This window comes from Simochromis diagramma, unplaced genomic scaffold (assembly GCF_900408965.1).
Source record: "Simochromis diagramma unplaced genomic scaffold, fSimDia1.1 OVJJ01000216.1, whole genome shotgun sequence".
In the NCBI taxonomy this organism is placed as follows: domain Eukaryota; kingdom Metazoa; phylum Chordata; class Actinopteri; order Cichliformes; family Cichlidae; genus Simochromis; species Simochromis diagramma.
The window spans coordinates 16757478-16777416 of NW_024386883.1; the positions used below are offsets into that span (position 1 = coordinate 16757478).

Here is a 19939-nt window from a genome sequence, read left to right on the forward strand (position 1 = left end):
GTGTATTTTTGTTTTTTACCCTCCGCTTCTCTAATTCTTTGTGGAGCGTCTCTGCTCTCGACTTTTCGAGGAGCAGGCTCTGCTCAAGCTGACGAATATGGGCATGTTCCAATTTCGTCTGAGTCTACGGGAAGAGACAAAGAGAGATACAAAGAAGAAAGAAAAGGGAGGCTGAAAGGAAAAAGAGACCCATACAGATCAAAGAAAGTGATCAAAACGGCTGACAGCTGATGATGAAAGGGCAGCTCTGCAGACGGCAGCAGGGTGCACAAGCTGAGGAGGAGATCTGAGGTTACGTTTCACTTTCACAGAAAGTGCAATTTGCAGTTAAGGACAACTTTGTGGTCACAGGTACATGACCAGAGAACACAAGAGTTGCACCTGCAGATGGCTCACAGACACGTCAGTCTGAGCTGCTTAATGCATGATGTGCATTAAGCAGCGCACACTGTGCAAACCATGAAAAAGCATTAAAACACATGGTTTGATTGCATTCATATACACTGTTTTATGTCTAATACAGTAAATAAACATGATCGGCATTAAGAGTCACATTTATGACTGTTAAACATCAGATTTCTTATTCAAGGCTGAAATTTCATCCTATTGTTGTCAACAAATCTTTTGAAAGAATGAAAGGCAAATATATTAAAGAACAAGTACTTTATCCAAAGAGTGGGGAAAAAAATACAACTTATCCCTGTGGGTTCCTCATCCTTTAACCAATCGGTACAATGGTATTCACAGTTTCCTTTTCCCTGTTACAGGAGATAACGTCTTAATTGCACTTTGAGCATGTCTAAGTCTATTAATGGTGACTGGCAAATAAACATGGCTTCCACTCACTGTGGAAACAATATGGTATTTTCTAAATGTGACAACAAAGACCCTGCATAATTTTTGAAATGTGATCTGCATTTTTTTTAAGAGATAAAATTGTTTGGAATAAAACTTTCAGTCATGAAGTGAACAAATATGTTCACCTTTTTGAGCCTGTTATTGTTATTATTATCATCATCCAACTACATATTTTTATTCTTGAACTCTATTAAATCATTTTACACATAACTTTCCCTGATTTATCTTATTCTGCACCTTGGTTCAGCCTCTAAGTTTGTTTTCTGCCTGAATCAAGCTGTTTTAGCTTCTCCTTACTTTAAGCCAGCTGTCCTCTGATTGGCTGTGCCTCACAAACAAAAGGTTTGGACAGCAGCTGTGCTCAAAACAGCGGATATTAAGAATATCTGCTGTCTATGACACTATGCAGATACATGCGGAGGGAAAAAAGCTGTCTGAAGTCTGAGCATTGGATTCGTGTGGAGTTGTTACACACACGCTAATCAAGTATCAAAGAATTTGACTAAAAATAACTCCTGTTTTACACTAAGCTTGTGTGTCTCGTGTTTTATATCAGTTTTAAAATATTGTCTTTCTGTGCTATCACCACTCATGAGACATCAGCTGAGGACATCCCGACCCGTACACCCTGTTAAACTAGAAACCCAGTATGACCTCGCTGTATTTATATAGCCGCCTATGTGGAATTCAGGAACTCTGCACATTATCACATCAAGGTTTCTTTTGTGCACCCAGACGCTTTTTTCTTCCCTTTCCTCTTCCTTTCTGTCCCGATGTCCAGGATGTGCGTTACGCTGACAGAGCTTTCAGGGTTGCAAAGCATGAAAACAGAATCTCCTGTGACTAACACGGACCTGTGATATTACGGTGATTCAAACTGTGAGGCACATACGCTTTTTTCATTCAGCTATTAATTCTGATAAATACCTCCAGGTCTCCTTTGGTGATGGATTCCTCTTCTACTCTGAACTGCAGGTCCTCCACTTTCCTGTAAAAGCGTTATGGGAAATAAAGAAGGGGCGATTAGCTGAGCAGTATTCAAGTCTCACAGTGTCCAGGGAGCGACCGGCAGTGCAGACAATCACAGCAATTTGCAGAAGTCACAATTTTTGTCATATTGGTTGAGACGCACCAGACAGATTCGTCTCCCAGGAAAAGTTCAAACATTCTAAGCAATTTGTTTTTATTTTTAATTAAAAGGAAGCTAAGATTAGCCTGCATTTACCTGCTTTTTGTCCTCTGTACACGTCACATGCATGTATGCATAATATCTGACTTTAGGAGCAGAAACAGTTTCTGCTTGGTAACCTCGGGAAGCTAAGTCATTTCCTGAGCTTTGAGATATGGATCAAAACCCTAAACTTTGTGTCTCCGTGACAACGAGGAGTCCCACTTGGGGCTGATGAGGGCGACTAATTCACGAGTACGATAAAAACACATCAGGAAGCTTTGGGACAGTGTCGCCTCTATCCAAAGGAATCAAGAATAGATATTTTGATCACCAAAAAGTGAATTTGAAAACTAAAACTAGATGCGAAAGAAATATTTTACTAGGCGTGTGGAGCTTTCTCCATATTGGACACAAAACTCAGTGTTGGAATTTCATAATCCACTTCCACTTAAGGTTTTTTTTAACGTGCTGTTTGGAGGGAGAGTGCGCAGGGAGAGGGTTTTGTGGCCAGGATATCTACTCCTGCTTCTAGGCTTAATGCTAAGCTAAGCAACTCAATCATCTCACAATATTTATAAAAATGAAAGCAAATCCCAGATTATTAGCTAAAAGAGCATCATGTGAGATCACTCTATAACACTTACCAATAATTAAGATTTCAACTATGTGGCAACACTGTTGTGTGAAAGTGAGCCCATGATGTCGTGGCAGATGGCCCCGCCCCTCCCTGAGCCTGATTCTGCTGGAGGTTTCTTCCTGTTAAAAGGGAGTTTTTCCTTCTCACTGTCGCCAAAGTGCTTGCTCATAGGGGGTCATATGATTGCTGGGTTTTTCTCTGTATGTATTATTGTAGCGTCGACCTTACAATATAAAGCGCCTATTGTTGTGATATGGTGCTATATAAATAAAACTGAATTGAATGATGTGTGAGCGATTACCTTTTTTCTTCTTCGAGCTGATTGGCCAGTTCCAGCTTATCCTTCTGCGTGCTGGCCAGCATGGCTTTGACTTGCTGGAGACCATTCTCGTTCTCTGTCACATACTGCAAACAGGAGACACAAATTTAATTTTTTTTCACACCCACAAAGGTTTTTCCTTTTCCACCCGTTCTCCCTCTCAAGTCGTCACATACAGACGCTCAGTCAGGACACGCAGGCGTCACGTTGTAAAAGCCCCTTTGGCATCGTTTTTCACAGTGTGGGCAGCGCAAAGCGAGATGATGCGGGGTCGGTTTTTGCACATTACAATTAAGCACATTACTATGTGCTTAATTGTGGTCAGAGAAGCTGGCTGTAAATGGGCAACTGCCTTTAAAAGTGTGTGAAATGGTGATTTTTTTAAACCCAAACTGTGCTTTTGTTTCCCATGAAATCAACCAGACAGCAACATTAACATAAATACATTTTAAGTAAAATTCAAGTATAACCTCCCCACCTGCCCCTTCTGACACAGACTATTGTAGGTTTTTGTTCTATCTCCAGTTGTAAAATAGCTATATAACTACATACCTTGTATTAAAATGGTTATAGTCTCTTTAGTTTTCATTGTGTTGTGCAGTTTTTTTTTCACATTTCTGCCTAATTTTCTAAATCCATGCCTCATAGTTTTACTTCCTGTCTTTATCTTCTGTTCTGCTCCTTGTACCCCTCAGTCAGCCCTAAACCTCAGTGTGCCGTGATGAAGGCCTAAAATCCTAGAATGCATCTGGACACAAAAGCTGTGAGAACAGAGGAAGAAATATTTGTCTCTGCAAATAAGTGTTTATCAACTGATTAAAAGCATTTATGTGATTGTTAGTGTTCAGTTATTTAAAATTACTAACTGCAGGAGTTTGTGTATCTTGTCACGCTGCGCTAGGCTGTGAATTTAATTAAAGCTAGCCCTAAATATAATGACCACTAAACCGGCTCATGTAACATCTGCGATCACACGTGGAACATGAACCACACCTGAAATTTGATTTAAATCTCTTAAAATGAAGATCCAAGGCGAGGGTTTTTGTCATGTCTCCTCTCTCCTCATCTCTTCCTCACTTTGTCCACTTTGTTAGGCAGTAACTGTTTACCGTTACTATTACATTTGCCAGTGTCCTGTATTCGGGCCTCTCTTTTCTAAGACATGACGTTGTGCCTGACCAAGTAAGTGTCGAGCTGTGTTTTCCCTACTTCCTCGTACCTGCATGTGCTGAGCCTTGAGGGCGCTCAGCTCTTTCTCCACCTCGCAGATGTGGCTCGTGGCCTTGGCCATCTCCGCCCGCTCCAAGTCCCTCTCGGCCAACAGCTGCTCGATGTGCTGCTGCTTCTCCTTCAGGGCTTCCTGCAGCGCGGTGGTGCCCGAGATCTTCCGTGCGTAGCGCGATGATGTCTCCGTCAGCTTTAAAGGCGGGGAGGAGGGGGACAAAGGAGATAAGACTTTAAGAAGAGGATGAAAGTGTGAACAGAAAGGAAATGCAGATTGGGCTTGATGCATTCAGAAACATCGTTTATCCTGTTAGCCACACAGGTCCCTCTCAGATCCAACAGAATCCAACATCTCGATGCTTCTGACATCAGACTTTCATCGTTTTCATCGTCTGCTTTGTGATCACAGGAAATCAGCTGTCTGTGACATGACAGGTCTCTGATTTTTCATAATAAGTCATATTAAAAAAAACAATAGCAAACTTTAAACTTATTTTCTAAATTGTTAGCTACATACGGCTTTAAAAAATATACATGTTCTTCTTCTCTGAGGAAATATCTGGCTGGTTGGGAATATCTGCAACAGGGAGACCAAAAACAACCATTTAATTACAGTGAATGGTGCAGTATTCTCTTTGGCCACTAGAGGATGCTCTTTGACAGGATTTCTACCAGCCCTCTATACCTCATCTCATTTCAGCAGCATTTATGGAACTTTTAACAAGCTAGATTGAAGCATTCTGCACATAAAACATTACATCTGCACTTTTATGTGTAGATATTTCATATAAAATGTGTCAGTCATGCTCAATTTAATGTCATATGCCTGTGTATTTGACAACCTGTAAGGTAACAAATTCATGCTTTTATGATGGCAACACTATTATGTAGCACATAGACTCACAGTAAGCTTCATACGTTCACAGTGAATCAGAGATCCTTGTGCAAATGTGCGCCCATAATTCACCATCCAAATTAAAAACGGCGCCTGCTTTCTAACCACTTAAGAAAATTAAAACTGTGCAGGACGAAGCATCTTTAGGAAAGACAATTTTGTGCTGTGCCATTAGACTGATAATTCACAAAGGTTGCATTGAGTGCTGCCAACAATTAAGGAAAGTAAAGGGTAGTGTTCTCCATCAGGACCTGGCCCGTACCCAGATGCTAAAATCGATGCGAGATACCCTGATGTCCCGTTATTTCAGTCAGTTGCCAGCTGTTGCTGAGGATATTAGTCTCAAAGACGCAGTGCAAGAAACAAGATGTCTGACTTCACTTCACTTCATCATCCTCCTGTTTGAATCTGCGGCCACCATATTTCATTAGATTTAAAGACTTTCAGACATTGTAATGTACAGAATTATGAGCAACTAATAAACAGATGTTCCTAATCTTAATAATCATTCCTGTGAATTATTTGGGGGGGGAGGGTTGCAGTTAGGTCAAGCAGGTTTTTGGACAACGACAAAATTCAAAATATAGGGATGTTTTTAATATTTGGATAAAAATATTTTGCAGCTGAGAAGTGAGATGCTTTGCCAAGCCTAACAGGGATATGGGTTTTATATGCATATACATATGAACCCTGTGGTCATGTTTACTTACTGACTTTTAAAGGGATCATTTTAGGGAATATTCTCATTTGCTTGCCTGCTAACACTTAGATGAGAAGAATTCTGCCTCTCTCATGTCTGTATGGTAAAGATTACTCCATAGATAGCAGTCAGTTAGCTTAGCTCAGCTCAGGAGCATGTAATTAGCCTGGCTCTGTCCAAAGGTAACAAAAAATGTGCCCACCTCCTCTAAACTCACTTGCTACAAATTTTGTTTTGCTTAAAGTGGACCTGCAATGAAAACTCGTGGTTTGTATTAGCTACTGTGCAATAGTTAAGGCTATTTCATTTTGTTGCCTCAATGAGGACAGTTATTTGAGTCAGCAGTGCAAGCTGAATTATAGCCAAAAATCGACAAATGGGATCATTCACTGAAGCATGCATTGATTAGGGTAAGTATCAATACAGCAGCCCCCGACTGGCATTTTAGCGATACACTTTCTCTCATCTATCTATCAATCAATCTAGAGATTTACATAACTATATCCATATATACTGTTACAATATATCCAAACTGTTAAACATATGTGAATTAAACATGTTTCAAACAGTATGAGTATATAAATATAAATCCTCAACATAAGGTTTTCACCATTTTTTCTACTCTTGGCTCTGGCTGATGTCAGCTGGCAGGGATTTCCTTATATGGTCATTTCAGGAAGCGACAGCCCCACACACATGCAAAATATGATAATTTTTCTGCTCTGCAAGTTTTTAAATCTGAACTTTCACCTTAAGCCACTTGTGTCTCAAAAGAAACATGAAGCTGAACATCAGCCGATTAGGTCCACTTTAAACTATAAAGACGACAAGACATCAGGACTGGCTGAGACCTCAAAGGAAGCTTAGAGACATGAGAGTGGTGTCGACCTTCTTATCTAACTGCGAGAAAGAAAATAAGTGCATTTCCCGCCCTCAAATCCACCCACTCTAAGGGCGGATTTGAGGCGCGCTGCAGTCGTCTTACCAGTCCAGCACGGCTCGGACGTCCACCTACAGAGGAGGCTACCGAGCTGACTGAACTGATGGAGGAACTGCTGGGGCTGTGGGCCAGAGAGGAAACTCCCATTGCCACCCGCTTGCTCTTCTTAGCCTTCGCCGGGCTGGTGGAGGGGAAGCCGATGCGGATCACTTTGTGGACTGGAGCAAACAAGCCAAACTTAGGGAGACACTGAAAGTATCTGCAGGAAGAGAAGAAGGGGGAGATGCAAGAGGACGAGGATATTATTTAGAAGTCACAGAGCAGCTTTACAGTCATGTATCTGCAATAGGTTTTCAGTTTTCTCAATGTAGAGAAGGGAATTTTTGATAAATAGTAACAATATTTGAATATATTTTAATATTTGATACATTGGAAATTTGTCTTACAGCTCCTGCAACATCATTTAATTGGTTTGTGAATAAAAACAGAAATAAAATAATAAAATAAAGAGTCGGGAGGCCAGCTGCATCATACAGTACATCGTAACAACCTCCCAGCGTGAAAAATGAAGACGCATGAGTAGGGATGGGTACCGGTATACTGACATAAATGATAGTAACCAAACCGAAAAGCAGTGCACATTTCGGTGCTTTATTTCGGTGCTTTTTTCTCCTGTCATACACTTTGAATTCTAGCCAATCATTTTACGTTTGCGAGGATAGTAGGCGGGTCCAAGTACGTACGTTCTTTTAGAGCAGAGCTACAGATTAAAAATGCCCAGGATGAGGCGGTCAAAAGTCTGGCTGTACTTCACAGCAAAATATGCAAACTCAGCAGCCTGCAACAAGTGCTTTAAAACAAACAACAGAATTAGAATGAAAACAACAGCATTTGAATGAAAAAAACGGAACTAGAATGTATAGAACAGAGTTTGAATGAAAGCAACAGAATTCTGAAACAAACAATAGAATTTGAATAAAAAGAGTAGAATTAGAATGAAAACAACAGCATTTGAATGAAAACAACGGAATTAGAATGAGCAGACCAGAATTTGAATCAAAACAACAGAATTTGAATGAAAACAACGGAATTAGAATGTATAGAACAGAGTTTGAATGAAAACAACGGAATTTGAATGAAAACAACGGAATTAGAATGTATAGAACAGAGTTTGAATGAAAGCAACAGAATTCTAAAACAAACAATAGAATTTGAAGAAAAAGAGTAGAATTAGAATGAAAACAACAGCATTTGAATGAAAACAACGGAATTAGAATGAACAGACCAGAATTTGAATCAAAACAATAGCATTTGAATGAAAACAACGGAATTAGAATGTATAGAACAGAGTTTGAATGAAAACAACGGAATTTGAATGAAAACAACGGAATTTGAATGAAAACAACGGAATTAGAATGTATAGAACAGAGTTTGAATGAAAGCAACAGAATTCTAAAACAACAATAGAATTTGAAGAAAAAGAGTAGAATTGAATAAACAAAGCATTTGAATGAAAACAACGGAATTTCAATGAAAAAACGGAATTAGAATGAAATGAATAGATTTGAATGAAAACAACGGATTAATGAACAGAACAAATTTGAATCAAAACAATGAAATTAGAATGAAACAACAGCATTTGATGAAAACAACGGAATTCAATGAAAAAACGAATTAGACATGAACGACCAGAATTTGAATCAAAACAATGGAATTGAATGAAAGAACAGAATTTGAATGAAACAACGGAATTAGAATGTAGAACAGAGTTTGAATGAAAGCAACAGAATTCTAAAACAAACAATAGAATTTGAAGAAAAAGAGTAGAATTAGAATGAAAACAACAGCATTTGAATGAAAACAACGGAATTAGAATGAACAGACCAGAATTTGAATCAAAACAACAGCATTTGAATGAAAACAACGGAATTAGAATGAAAACAACGGAATTTGAATGAAAACAACGGAATTTGAATGAAAACAACGGAATTAGAATGTATAGAACAGAGTTTGAATGAAAGCAACAGAATTCTAAAACAAACAATAGAATTTGAAGAAAAAGAGTAGAATTAGAATGAAAACAAAAGCATTTGAATGAAAACAACGGAATTTCACTAAAAACAATGGAATTAGAATGAAATGAATAGAATTTGAATGAAAACAACGGAATTACAATGAACAGAACAAAATTTGAATCAAAACAATGAAATTTGAATGAAAACAACGGAATTTGAATGAAAACAATGGAAGTTTAAGGTGATACTGTGCAAAAGGAGGTAACACCTCAAATCCGATGAAACACCTGGCAACGCATAGCGTTTTTTTTTAAAAGCCGTATTTGATAGCTTGCTGCGAGACCTCACACCGAGCGCATCTACTGCGGGTGGGTTGCCTGTTATCGGACTCGGAGTTAGCAACATCCCCCAAAAACACGAAGAGGAGAGTCCTGGCCCCTAGCCCTGGCAGTGTAGCAGAAATGATGACGGATGATGATGGCAGCGGCAGCCATTCTTCATCTGCGTGAGTAGCCTAATGTTGTCCGTGTGTAATTTACATTGAGTAGGCTAACCACGTTATTACATTAATGCACGTAAGGTGAACTAGCAAACACCGTCGTAGTTACATGCGGCTGTCTTCTTGTTTGATGGCAGATACTCACTTCACCCTGGCCAAAAAGGCTAAAATGACCAAAGAAAAAGTGGAAAACAGTTAAACATGAGAGGTTTTTGGACAAAGTTTGTGTTTTTTCCATTGTTTAAGCACTGCTTCCAGCCAAGAGTGATACCATATATGCCCTCTAGCTGCAGAAAAGGCTAACATTGTTATCTTTTTACAAAAAAACTGCTGAACATGAGAGGTTTTTGGACCAATTTTGTGTTCTCCATTCTTTAAGCACCGGTTTGAGCACCGTTTAAGCACCGGCACCGTTTCAAAAGTACCGGTTTAGCACCGGTATCGGATAAAACCTAAACGATACCCATCCCTACGCATGAGTGACAAACACTGCAGTTCCTGAAGCGGCCACTTGAGGCTCAATCCAAAAGTGACTCATGTTAACATGGCCTCCCGTGTTTTAAGGCCCGCATCTATAGCATAAATAAATACACTTATAGCCAGGTACCAGAAGCAGTTTTGTTCTCTATAGCTAATTCCCCTACATGACAAGTACTGTGGTGTGAAAAACTGTTTGCCCCCTTCCTGATTTCCTAGTGGCTTGCATATTTGTCACGCTTACATGTTTCAGATTATCAGATCATCATAATTTTAATATTACACAAAGAGGGATTTTTTTAAATATAATTACCCCTTTACATTTCTTTAGTGTGTAAAGTTTAAGAAAAAACATTTGAAGTGGCACCAGCTAGCTACGAGCTAGGCCTCCGCTAACTTTAGTCAATCTGAAATATGTTTATGTCATTTTTATGAGATTATCTGTTTGAATTATATATAATATGACCTGCTTTAGGATTAATTGTACTGAAAGATAACAAATGGGTCTGGTTATTTAAATCCTAGTATTTTGTCTCTGTTACTGTTTTACGCTAACTAGCTGGTATCTGCAGTTTGCTAACAAAACTAGCTAGAATTTGAGCTAAGCTAATAACTTCTTTTAGATTCAAAAAGCCGACATGGTGACAGCTGCAAAGTATCTGTTGGATTTCTTTGTCATATATAGAGGACAGTGAGTATATTTTCATTTACCTGCTCATTAACTAACAAGGAAAAGAACATTAAGTTACAGGAATGCAAAGACTTTTCTAACCTTTCTTTAAGTATCTCTAGCTAAGAATTTATAAGGCTTTAGGTTTTTTGTTCTTTCAGATGGAGAACTGCGCTGCCCTGTGTCGTTCCCTTGAGTGGAGCTGGTCTTCCTGGGTTTGAACTTCCACGCCTGCTGTAACTACGTTATTCTCTGCCAGTTCATTGCATCCACAATGGTGGTAACTTGTCTGCCTGAAGCCTTTTACCTCGTCTTTGAAAAGTCATCCCTTGAAAAGTGTATCCCGGAGGAGTCAGGAGCTCACAACCAGGCTCCCAGTGGATTCAGGTACCACCCTGCCACTCACGCGCCCTCACGCGCCCGCCCACAGGTACCCTGTCCCAATCTCTTTTCTCCTGCATTCTCAAGTCAGACCTTACCTGTAAAAAAAACCTCACCTGTAAGCTCTCCCTCCCTACAGACACCACCCAGATTCACCAGCAGTGTTCAGGACGCCCCCATTTCCTCACAGTCTGTCACTGCTCAACACTCACTCGCAAACAAAACTTTATAGACTTTATAGACTTATAGACTTTATATTGGTCACAGTCTGATCTTTGGGTCCAAAAATTATAAAATTATGGCAGATTTAAGAAACAAGACAAACACGCCTTTGTTGTGTTTTTATTTCATGCTGTAGTGTTCTTTTTCCCTCTAACTAAAGTTTAATGGAACACGTGGTTTTGGTTTTATCGCCTCACTGTCCATCTATATTTGATATTGGGTATAATGATATAAGTATTATTGTATAATATTTATAACTCAACAAACTAATAACCTATCCAGAAAAATCTAGCATAGATTGCTACTGGATCCTGAGTATCATTAAAAAATGTTAGTTTTACATTCTTGTTGCTTGGCTCTAAAATTCCACCAGCACTTCAAAATGCCTGGAACTACATTTCAAATGTTTTAAGACATTTCCCATGATTGAAAGGGGGATGATGTGTGCTATGCGGGCTAAGCAAGAGTCTGAAGGAGTAAATATGAGGATAAAAAACAGTCCAGAGCAGCTCTGAGCGAGAAGGTCGAACTGTTTCGTTGAAAAACAGATGACAGCACAAACGGCCGAGCGGACAGATCAACATCCCTCCCCTTGATTTCCTTTTAGGGTAAGAAGAGAGCAGGAATTTGGGGATCTTGAGGCATGCATAGTGTTTGTATATACCTTGTACCAGCTACTGCACCATCATTCTTCCCCAGAGGCTCATCCAGCTCGACCCCACACCATTCGCCCTTAGCGAAGTCTGTCTCCCCCATATAGCGTATGACTCCCATCTTCGAGCCTCCAACCTGACAACAACAACAAAGGGAAGAAATCAGTTACACTTAAATACAAACAATTCAATACAAAGTGTCAAATTGTTGAGTTTTACACTGTCTTTAACATCATTATCAAATCTGACTCTATGTAATTTCACACATCAGTTCCCATAATCCCTTTTGCCTCTGTAAGATAGAGACCGTTGCTACTGATGCGCTCTTCTTTCTATTAACTTATTTAAGATGCAGTTGAGTCAGGAAATATATGGATCCTTTACTTTTTTCAGACTTTACTGTAATGGAGCTTTCATTTTAAATTCTAATATGTGGCGTGAGTAACCGGTGCTACAATTTACAGACTTCCCCTAAACGCAGCACATGCAGACTGTCATTAAGTTACACTTATGGAAAGAGGACACCTAGAAGGAGAGAAGAAGAGTCACAGTAAGCAGAGATCCTGGATTAACAAAGGAAGTTAAAAACAATCATTGAGATACCCGTTATCTCTGACGGGGGGTTTAGGTTTAGGTCAATAAATGAGTCATTTATGAAACAATGTGTAAAGTTGTCTTTTAAAAGCGGATCATCAACTGTTGTTTGGGAACACTTTGGATTTACAGCATGTGCAACAGTCCAACACAACTATTTTACTCCACTGCCTGAAAACACACCATAAACTGCAGGACAACAAATGCATCGAGGAAAAGAAAAACGATGCACTAGTTGCTAACGTGAATTTTACAAAGTCGCCTCAGAAGTCTGCAAAGATCCACTGAACACGTTCATGCAATCATTAAGACATTGCTTATCGTTAAGTGTCCAGTAAACACGGTAACGAAGGCTTCAGGAAAAGCGTCAACTTAACGAACAAAAAACATGTTATCGCATCAAACAAGCATCTAAAACAGCGAAAACCCCGCGCCAGTGGAGGGACACACAGCTGTTGAGTATTTTGCTACAAGTTTCATTCACAGTTTCATTCACAGCCATCGATGGTACAATGAACAGGGCGAAAGAGAATATTTATATTTGTGTTTGAAGAGGAAAGCAGTGCCCTGTTTCTTGAATTTTGTGCTCAGGTTTAACTTTAAAAGCTTCTGAACAGAGTGGTCGAGGTGTACTTTTTTCTCTCAAATATCTCTTTTCTAATGATGGCCTTGAACTCCAGTGCTGGTCAGGCTCCACATCACAAACACAGGATGCTCTTCTAATGAGAAATGTCAGCAGTTATGGCCATGACGGTGTAATTTTAGCATTTTCTGTTCAAGATGTTCCTTCCTGCGGTCGAGACGGTAAATGTGTGGGTGTGGGCATAAGCAGGGTCTCTGTTTCTGTAACGTAGAGGTGCACACAATAAAATTAAGCTCCCTGTCAAACTGTCTTACCTGGACACTTGAATATAGAGAAGTGGTATGCTTTTGGGGGACATGTATATTCTAATAAGTGAAAATGTCTGCTGTAGAAACAAAGGCACATAAATAACCCAAAACAAAGTTAAAGCAGAAGAAAAGCACAGCTGTGATACTCCACTACCTCAACCTACTTTTTGGGGGGTCATTATTTGCCAGCACACACCAGTACTGGACCTACATCTGTGAGCCAGAATCTGTTCACTCTGATCGATCTGTAACACGATGTGTCTGTTGCAGATATTTCTGGATGTGTACAGTAAGTGAACATGCTTTTAGGCTTTTGTTTGCATAGAATCTTTACTCTCCTGTCATTATATATATATATTAAAAAAGTTCAAAGACAACACTCAACACAAAAATCCTCCAGGAATCCAGTTTGTAATTAGTCAAAACAGAAACGTTTCCGTTCTGCTTCCATCAGCACCTAACCTTGTTATTTATTCACTTTCAATCATTCGGCTAATCAGCTGTTTGAACTTACTCTAGAAATGAGATATTTGACTAGGCTAACTCAATACATGTGAACTCTGCTTCACTCACTTCTCTCAATTCTGTATTTTCCAGTCAGAAAAAAGTAGGTTTCCTGTGAGGAAGATGATCTAAACCGATGGCTGAGGACTGTCCTTCACACATGGTGACCACATTTATGACAAAAACCATCACAGACGTGCACAGATACTCAGCATTTAAGAGGAGAGCCTTTAAAGAGAAAGCACACTACAGTCAGAGATGACAAAAGCAACATGGTTACATTTTATTCATCTCCTTTGTGTTAATTTCATTTATCTGAATCTCCATCTGTATCTATTTACCTATTGTTCGATTACAATACTCCCATTCCCAGTGCACTGAACAGGTGGAACAATGCTTAGAGCAACAGATGCTTCTGTATTTATCTACAATTTAAGAATTGTAATTGTTGTTTTGGAGTCCATCAGAGTCTCTTATAAAATATTTTTACACATGGCTGGATTCAGCATGAAACAGAAGACAAGGACAGACTAAAATAAGGCGTGGTGAGTCACTCCTCTATTGTCAAATTAATATTCCACTCCTGAGCTGACTCTGTCCTTCTCTTAAACCACTGAGGCCAAAGTGGAAGCTGTGCCAAGAAAGACTGTGGTGTCACAAGTTATTAAACCGAGATGGTTTGCTGTCTGCTGGGGTGCGTGATGTCTCAGTGACTCTGTGTTAAAATGCCAGCAGGGCCAAAGCAGCCAGTCAGCATAAGCCCCAATCTTGGCTCCTCTTATTTTCAAAGTCATCTGAAAGCTTCACTCCAAGGTATTCGAGATAAAACCGTTCTACACGACTAAATCCCAACATCAACGAGGAACTACTCTTACTTTTTTTATGCCACATCATGATGTGACACGAAAAGAATCCATTTACCCCAAACCCCAAGCAGCCGCAGGAACAACTTGTTAAAACATAATAAATGGTACAATAAACGTATACTTGACCGCAGCAGGTTTATAGAACTTCGGGAGCAGAATTTAGCATCAGGGTTAGCAAAGGCTAAAATTATCCCAAGATTCATTAATGAGCTGAAAATATGTGGCAATTTAAGAAAAAGTTCATTTTTAATTTGGTGGCAGCAACATGCTTTAAGTTGGGACTGCAGCAACAAAAGAGTGGAAAAGTAAACTAATTGGCAATTGGCAGCAGGTCAGTAACATGACTGAGTATAAAAAGAGCATCTTAGAGAGGCAGAGTTTCACCAGTTTTGGAAAGAAACTGCAACAATTAAACAAATATTTTTCATCAGTGATTCAGAGAATCTAGAGAAATCCCTGAGTGCAAGCGACAAAGCTGCACATCTGCACTGAATGTCTGTAATCTTTAGGCCCTGCAGGCAGCGCTACGTTAAAACCAGGAGTGATTATGTCATGGAAGTCAGTGCATGGACTCTGGAATGCTTCCAGAATTCACTGTCTATCACTGGCTGTCTATCATGCCATACGTGAACATGACCATTACGCAGCTATACTTAAAAGTTATACTTTTACTCAAAAGTTGCAGGGAAAACACTACCTAGGCTGCTCTTGTTCTCACCTTTGAGTCCTGGTGAGTCAATACACTGTGTATAGTTCTGCGTCACTACTTTTGCATACTGCAGCCAACACCTTGTAGCCATATATTCACACTTTGACTCAGGTAATCTGTCATCAATGACAGTAACTCTAATTTTGCAAATTTCCTTGAAATATCAAGATATAGTTTCGAGGCTGTATCACCCACCCTTAGCTGCCAATTTGCTGCAACAATAACAACCTGGCACCTGCGCATTCTGATTAGCATACATATATTCACACCTAGAGCGCACCTGCAGACCTTTTCAACATCAAAGTAAATCAGAGAGTGTAAAAGTGCACTGTGTCAGATTTGCTAGTTTTAAGTATCAGGGCTCGCAAAATCGCTAGCCCTGACGTCCCGGCCTTACATCTAGATCATCATACAAGCTGGTTACTGGATGATTTCTATCCTGTAGCAGGGTCTCAAAAGGCCATGCAAGAACAGCAGTTTTTGTAAAAACATGTAAAAACATAAATTTTATATCATAAAAAAAACCTTTTTAGATATTGCACCTTTTATCTCTACTTTCTCTGGATACAAGCTTGCAGAGAGGATTATAAGTGCTTTACTTTATAGAACCCCTCTCATCTGCGTCTGCTGGCTCCAGGATTTAAAGTCCTAATTTTAGATTATTCATTTCATGGCTAATGCACTACTTATTAACCTATCATTAGCCTGCACACACTGTATCAAGCTGTAGTCTGCAACTGTCTGCTAGTGGACAACCTCGAAACTATATCTTGATGAGTCTTAACAACCATTAGAGAAGTTTCTAGGTTTTTCCAAGGTAGCTATGACAGAAACTGCTCAGTTCAGAAAACAGCTTAGTTACGCCTAGTAGACTTTAAAGAGATAAAGAGTCAAGAGTGAATGCGTATACACCGATGGACTCCACTAAAATCTCAAAACCATAGTAATAAGCAGCCATATACGCCCAGTTACTCATACCATAGTGGTTTTGCGATTGTGCAACAGGAAGAAGTTCAGTGACTAGCATGCCTTTGAGTGGCTTTGGAGTTATTCAAATAAACAGCAGCCACATCACATGCAGTTCCACTGGAAGAAAAGGCTCATTTAACTTCTGCTGATCTCTCCAGTAGCAGAGATGGCCTCTGGGGACAGCCTCTGGTTAAATACTAAAGCTAACAAAGGAGAAGCAGTTCTGAACTTCCCATGGGTGTTCGGATTTTGAAGGTGCCAAGGGTCTGAGGCTGTCCCCTCTTTTGGGAAACACTTCTCTAATTCATCTTTTTATATATATATATATAAAAATCTGGGTGACATTCTCTTGAGGCAAACTTTCAAACACACATCAGCAAAGTCTGCCCTTAGTTCAGTATTACTCTAGCGTTCTGTCAGGGCCTCGCCCCGCTCTCTGGGAAAGACGCCCCCAGAGTGTCGACTGCTACTATCACATAACTCAATACCTAATGGAGAAAAATAGACCTTCCTTTTTGTCCACAGTGTGTAATCTGAGTTTCATAGTTTGCGCTCATTTCACAAAATTTTGGAGGCGGTGTTGTACTTCCAAATGTGACACAACTGCATGGCAGCACATCCGAGCCGCCGCAGTGAGATGGATTACACAGGAGAGGCTTAGGAAAATGATGGATTCACAGATCAATGTGTCAGCAGTGGTATCTCCTCTCTTAAGCGCTGAAAGTAACCTGGAGTGATTTACAATATTGACCAGGAGGAAGGCTTTCGGGCTCCCCGTTTCTGACGGCGCAGGATCTGATGTAGCTATCCCCTGTGTCCATCACTTAATGGAAATCCACGTGACCCGATAATCCCATACAGTAGCCGGTGTATAGACTAACAGGAGCCAGTGGGAAGAAAATGCAAGAAGCAGATAAACATTTTCTTCCTGTTGAGGTTTAGTGACATTCTCACCAGCTTCGGTGCTGATGAGAATGGAAAAGGATGATGGAAAAGGAAAAAGATGCAAGAGAGGTTGGGTGAAGGTTAAATCCTAGCACTAAGACCAAATAAGGAAAAACTGAACTTCCCCAGAGAATCAGTCAATGTCTCACATTACACTGCATCAATCCAGTTTTACTGAGGCCTGCATGAAATACTAATTAGGAAGTCACTGCTCAGTTACTACTGAGAATTGTGTTAATTTCAAATGTTTACAGATAATCAAGTTAAAACCGTCCATATTTAAAAGGGCAGGGAAATTATTTATCTTTGCATTTGTTAAAGACACGGCAAATGGGAACATGGTTACCCGGGAAGGTCAACACAGTTCTGTCTGCGGCTTGTAAAGCACCCGACATGTTTGTGCAATGGTGGCGCCAACAGAGCTTTGCAAACCATCATGTACATCAGGGATCTTAAACTCATTTTACATTGTGGGCCAGACCAGTGACGCTCGCCTTTCTGTGGGTCTAAAGAAGTTTGATTACACACTGAGCACCTTAATAAAAAAATAAGTGCAAATACAACTACACATTTCATTTTCTACCTGATAATGAAATGCTTCTACAGCAAATGAAAGAACTTGCATGTCTCTTTGGCTTTAATTGGAAGAATTTAAATGTAAAATTACCGAATAAAGATTAAAATAAAGCTTTAAAACTTGTTAAAATAGTTAAAAGTCCAAAATTTATACCTTCTTTTGTGTTTTCCAGTTTTCTGGTAGGCTCGGACTAGTCTTTGTTGGGCCTATTCTGGGCCCTGGGTCTTATGTTTGACCCCCATGATCTGCATGCTATAATGGTTGTGTTACATGTGGTCTACTCACCAAAACTCGATCTCCAACTCGAAGATCCTTATCTCCTGCTTTTTTAACTGAACCACTGTCAGACATGTTGGACCCAGACTCATTTCCCGTTTTCACGGCGCTGTTGAGCAGGCCCTCTCTGAGTGGTACCACCACCCGCTGGCCGGCGGGGGCGCCGCCGCCACCCTGCTGAGTCTGATTCTGGGTTGAGTCGGTGGAGTGGCTGTCGCTCCCCTCTCCGACTGGCTGTCGGGTGAGCTTTGAGGGTCGCGTAAAGATTCCCTGGAGGGGCTGGCACTCAAAGTAGCGCACGCCACCCACTGAACCATCGTTTTTGCCAACTAGGTCATTCAGTATGACGCCTGCCCACTGTCCTGGAGCAAACTGGGTCTCCCCTAGGTAGGCGATAACTCCTGGTTTCACACCGTTGACCCAAACCTGTTCGCCAACGGTGTAATCCCCCAAAACATCGTCGCCCTCTTCCGAGATTTTAGTTGGAGTGGTGGGCTTCAGCGCAGCACCTGGAAAAAACACAGAAACACAGTTATCTGCCATGTTGCATAGCAACACAAGGATTCATATAACAAAAGCAGAATGTGCTTAAATGCATTAAAACTAAAAGGTGCATGGAAACTGTGTCATTTCTTCTTACAGTCATTACACTCCTCTCTGATTTAAGTTGCGAACACTGTGTACATTGTGAGGCCATCCTCATTCACAGTCCAGCAGAATCGCCTTCACACTATTCATCCTGTTTGACCGTGCCATGCCAGCAGAAAAAAAAGCTTGTGTGGCAGCATCTAGCACAACAGAGCAGTTTGTGCGAGATTAGGCGATAGTCTAATTCCTTCTGAAAAGTGGGTCAGAGAGACGGTATCTGTGATGTGCCGGTGATTAACCCTGCCATCAGCCCTGTGATATCGCCTATTTGACACATAGAAGAGCTGGATGTCTGTTCTCATCCGCACAGCCTGTAAACCGGGAGGGGCACCGTTGGCACACGGTCTGGTGCACCGCGCTGCCGGTAAAAGCGTGTTTATCTATGTCTGTGTGCAGGAGTGGTTGGTGCCAGGACGGTCTCCCCGACACCCTGAGAGCGGGCCCGGGGCTTTGTGGGCTCCAGTGGCTGTGCTCTATGCATGTTATGCCCCAATTGCTTCCATATGCTGCTATGTGAGCCGCAAATGAAAATGGGTACAACTTCAAAGGGGATTTAACTTGATTATAGAGTTTAGAAGCTCTTAGGAATGTGCTGCTTCTGGTAAATCGCTGTTCTGGGGAAAACTGATGACTGACTGATAATTTTGTTCAGTGTCAAGAAGTGGTCATCTTGAAGATGGATGCCTTTCAAAAGGTTACTTTTTTCTCTGACCGTGGACAAAGTTTAGGCTTCGAGGCATTTAGCACCATTTACCATTTCACACAAATATACCAGCTGAACTGAAAGTATTGACCAGACGATGGTCATTAATCAATTATGTGTCAAAATGGATGTGGCCCAGGGTAAACTGACATTTAGCATCAGCATCAACCATCAGTCAGTCTGTGTTTGACCCACATTTCTGATTGCATAGTCCTGGGGTGTCCAATTCCAGTCCTCGAGAGCTGCTGTCCTGCAGCTTTTAGATGCATCCCTACTCCAACACAGCTGAATCAAATGGTTGGGTTACCTCTTCAGCATGCCATCAAGTTAAGTAAAGGCCCAGTAACAAGCCATTCATTTGATTCAGCTGTGTTGGAGTAGGGATGCATCTAAAAGCTGCAGGACAGCAGCTCTCGAGGACTGGAATTGGACACTCCTGGTATAGTGTTTTATCCCATTTGAACTGTGAAGCCCAGCACATCCAGAACAGCAAAGATAGTTGAGAAACACTTGCAGTCAGGCCTCCTTACTCCAAATAAAATAAGATTCTAACAAGCTGTGGTATCACCACCTTTATTGTTTAACACAACCTGAAC

The 19939-nt window shown here is 40.6% G+C and overlaps 1 protein-coding gene across 3 annotated transcripts in view; it reads right to left on the reverse strand.

Moving 5' to 3' along the window:
* Positions 1-19939, reverse strand: part of clip2 (CAP-GLY domain containing linker protein 2) — a 52229-nt gene that overhangs the window by 19739 nt on the left and 12551 nt on the right. For 2 of the 3 annotated variants that reach the window (XM_040032501.1, XM_040032502.1), the window contains exons 3-8: positions 18002-18501; positions 11673-11797; positions 6790-7003; positions 4205-4402; positions 2968-3071; positions 1786-1846 (exon numbers count right to left, since the gene is read on the reverse strand). In XM_040032501.1, coding sequence (XP_039888435.1) covers positions 1786-1846; positions 2968-3071; positions 4205-4402; positions 6790-7003; positions 11673-11797; positions 18002-18501 — 1202 coding nt within the window. Of the gene's footprint in view, positions 1-19; positions 125-1785; positions 1847-2967; positions 3072-4204; positions 4403-6789; positions 7004-11672; positions 11798-18001; positions 18502-19939 lie in introns of all 3 variants that reach the window. The other variant, XM_040032499.1, reaches the window with a different exon arrangement.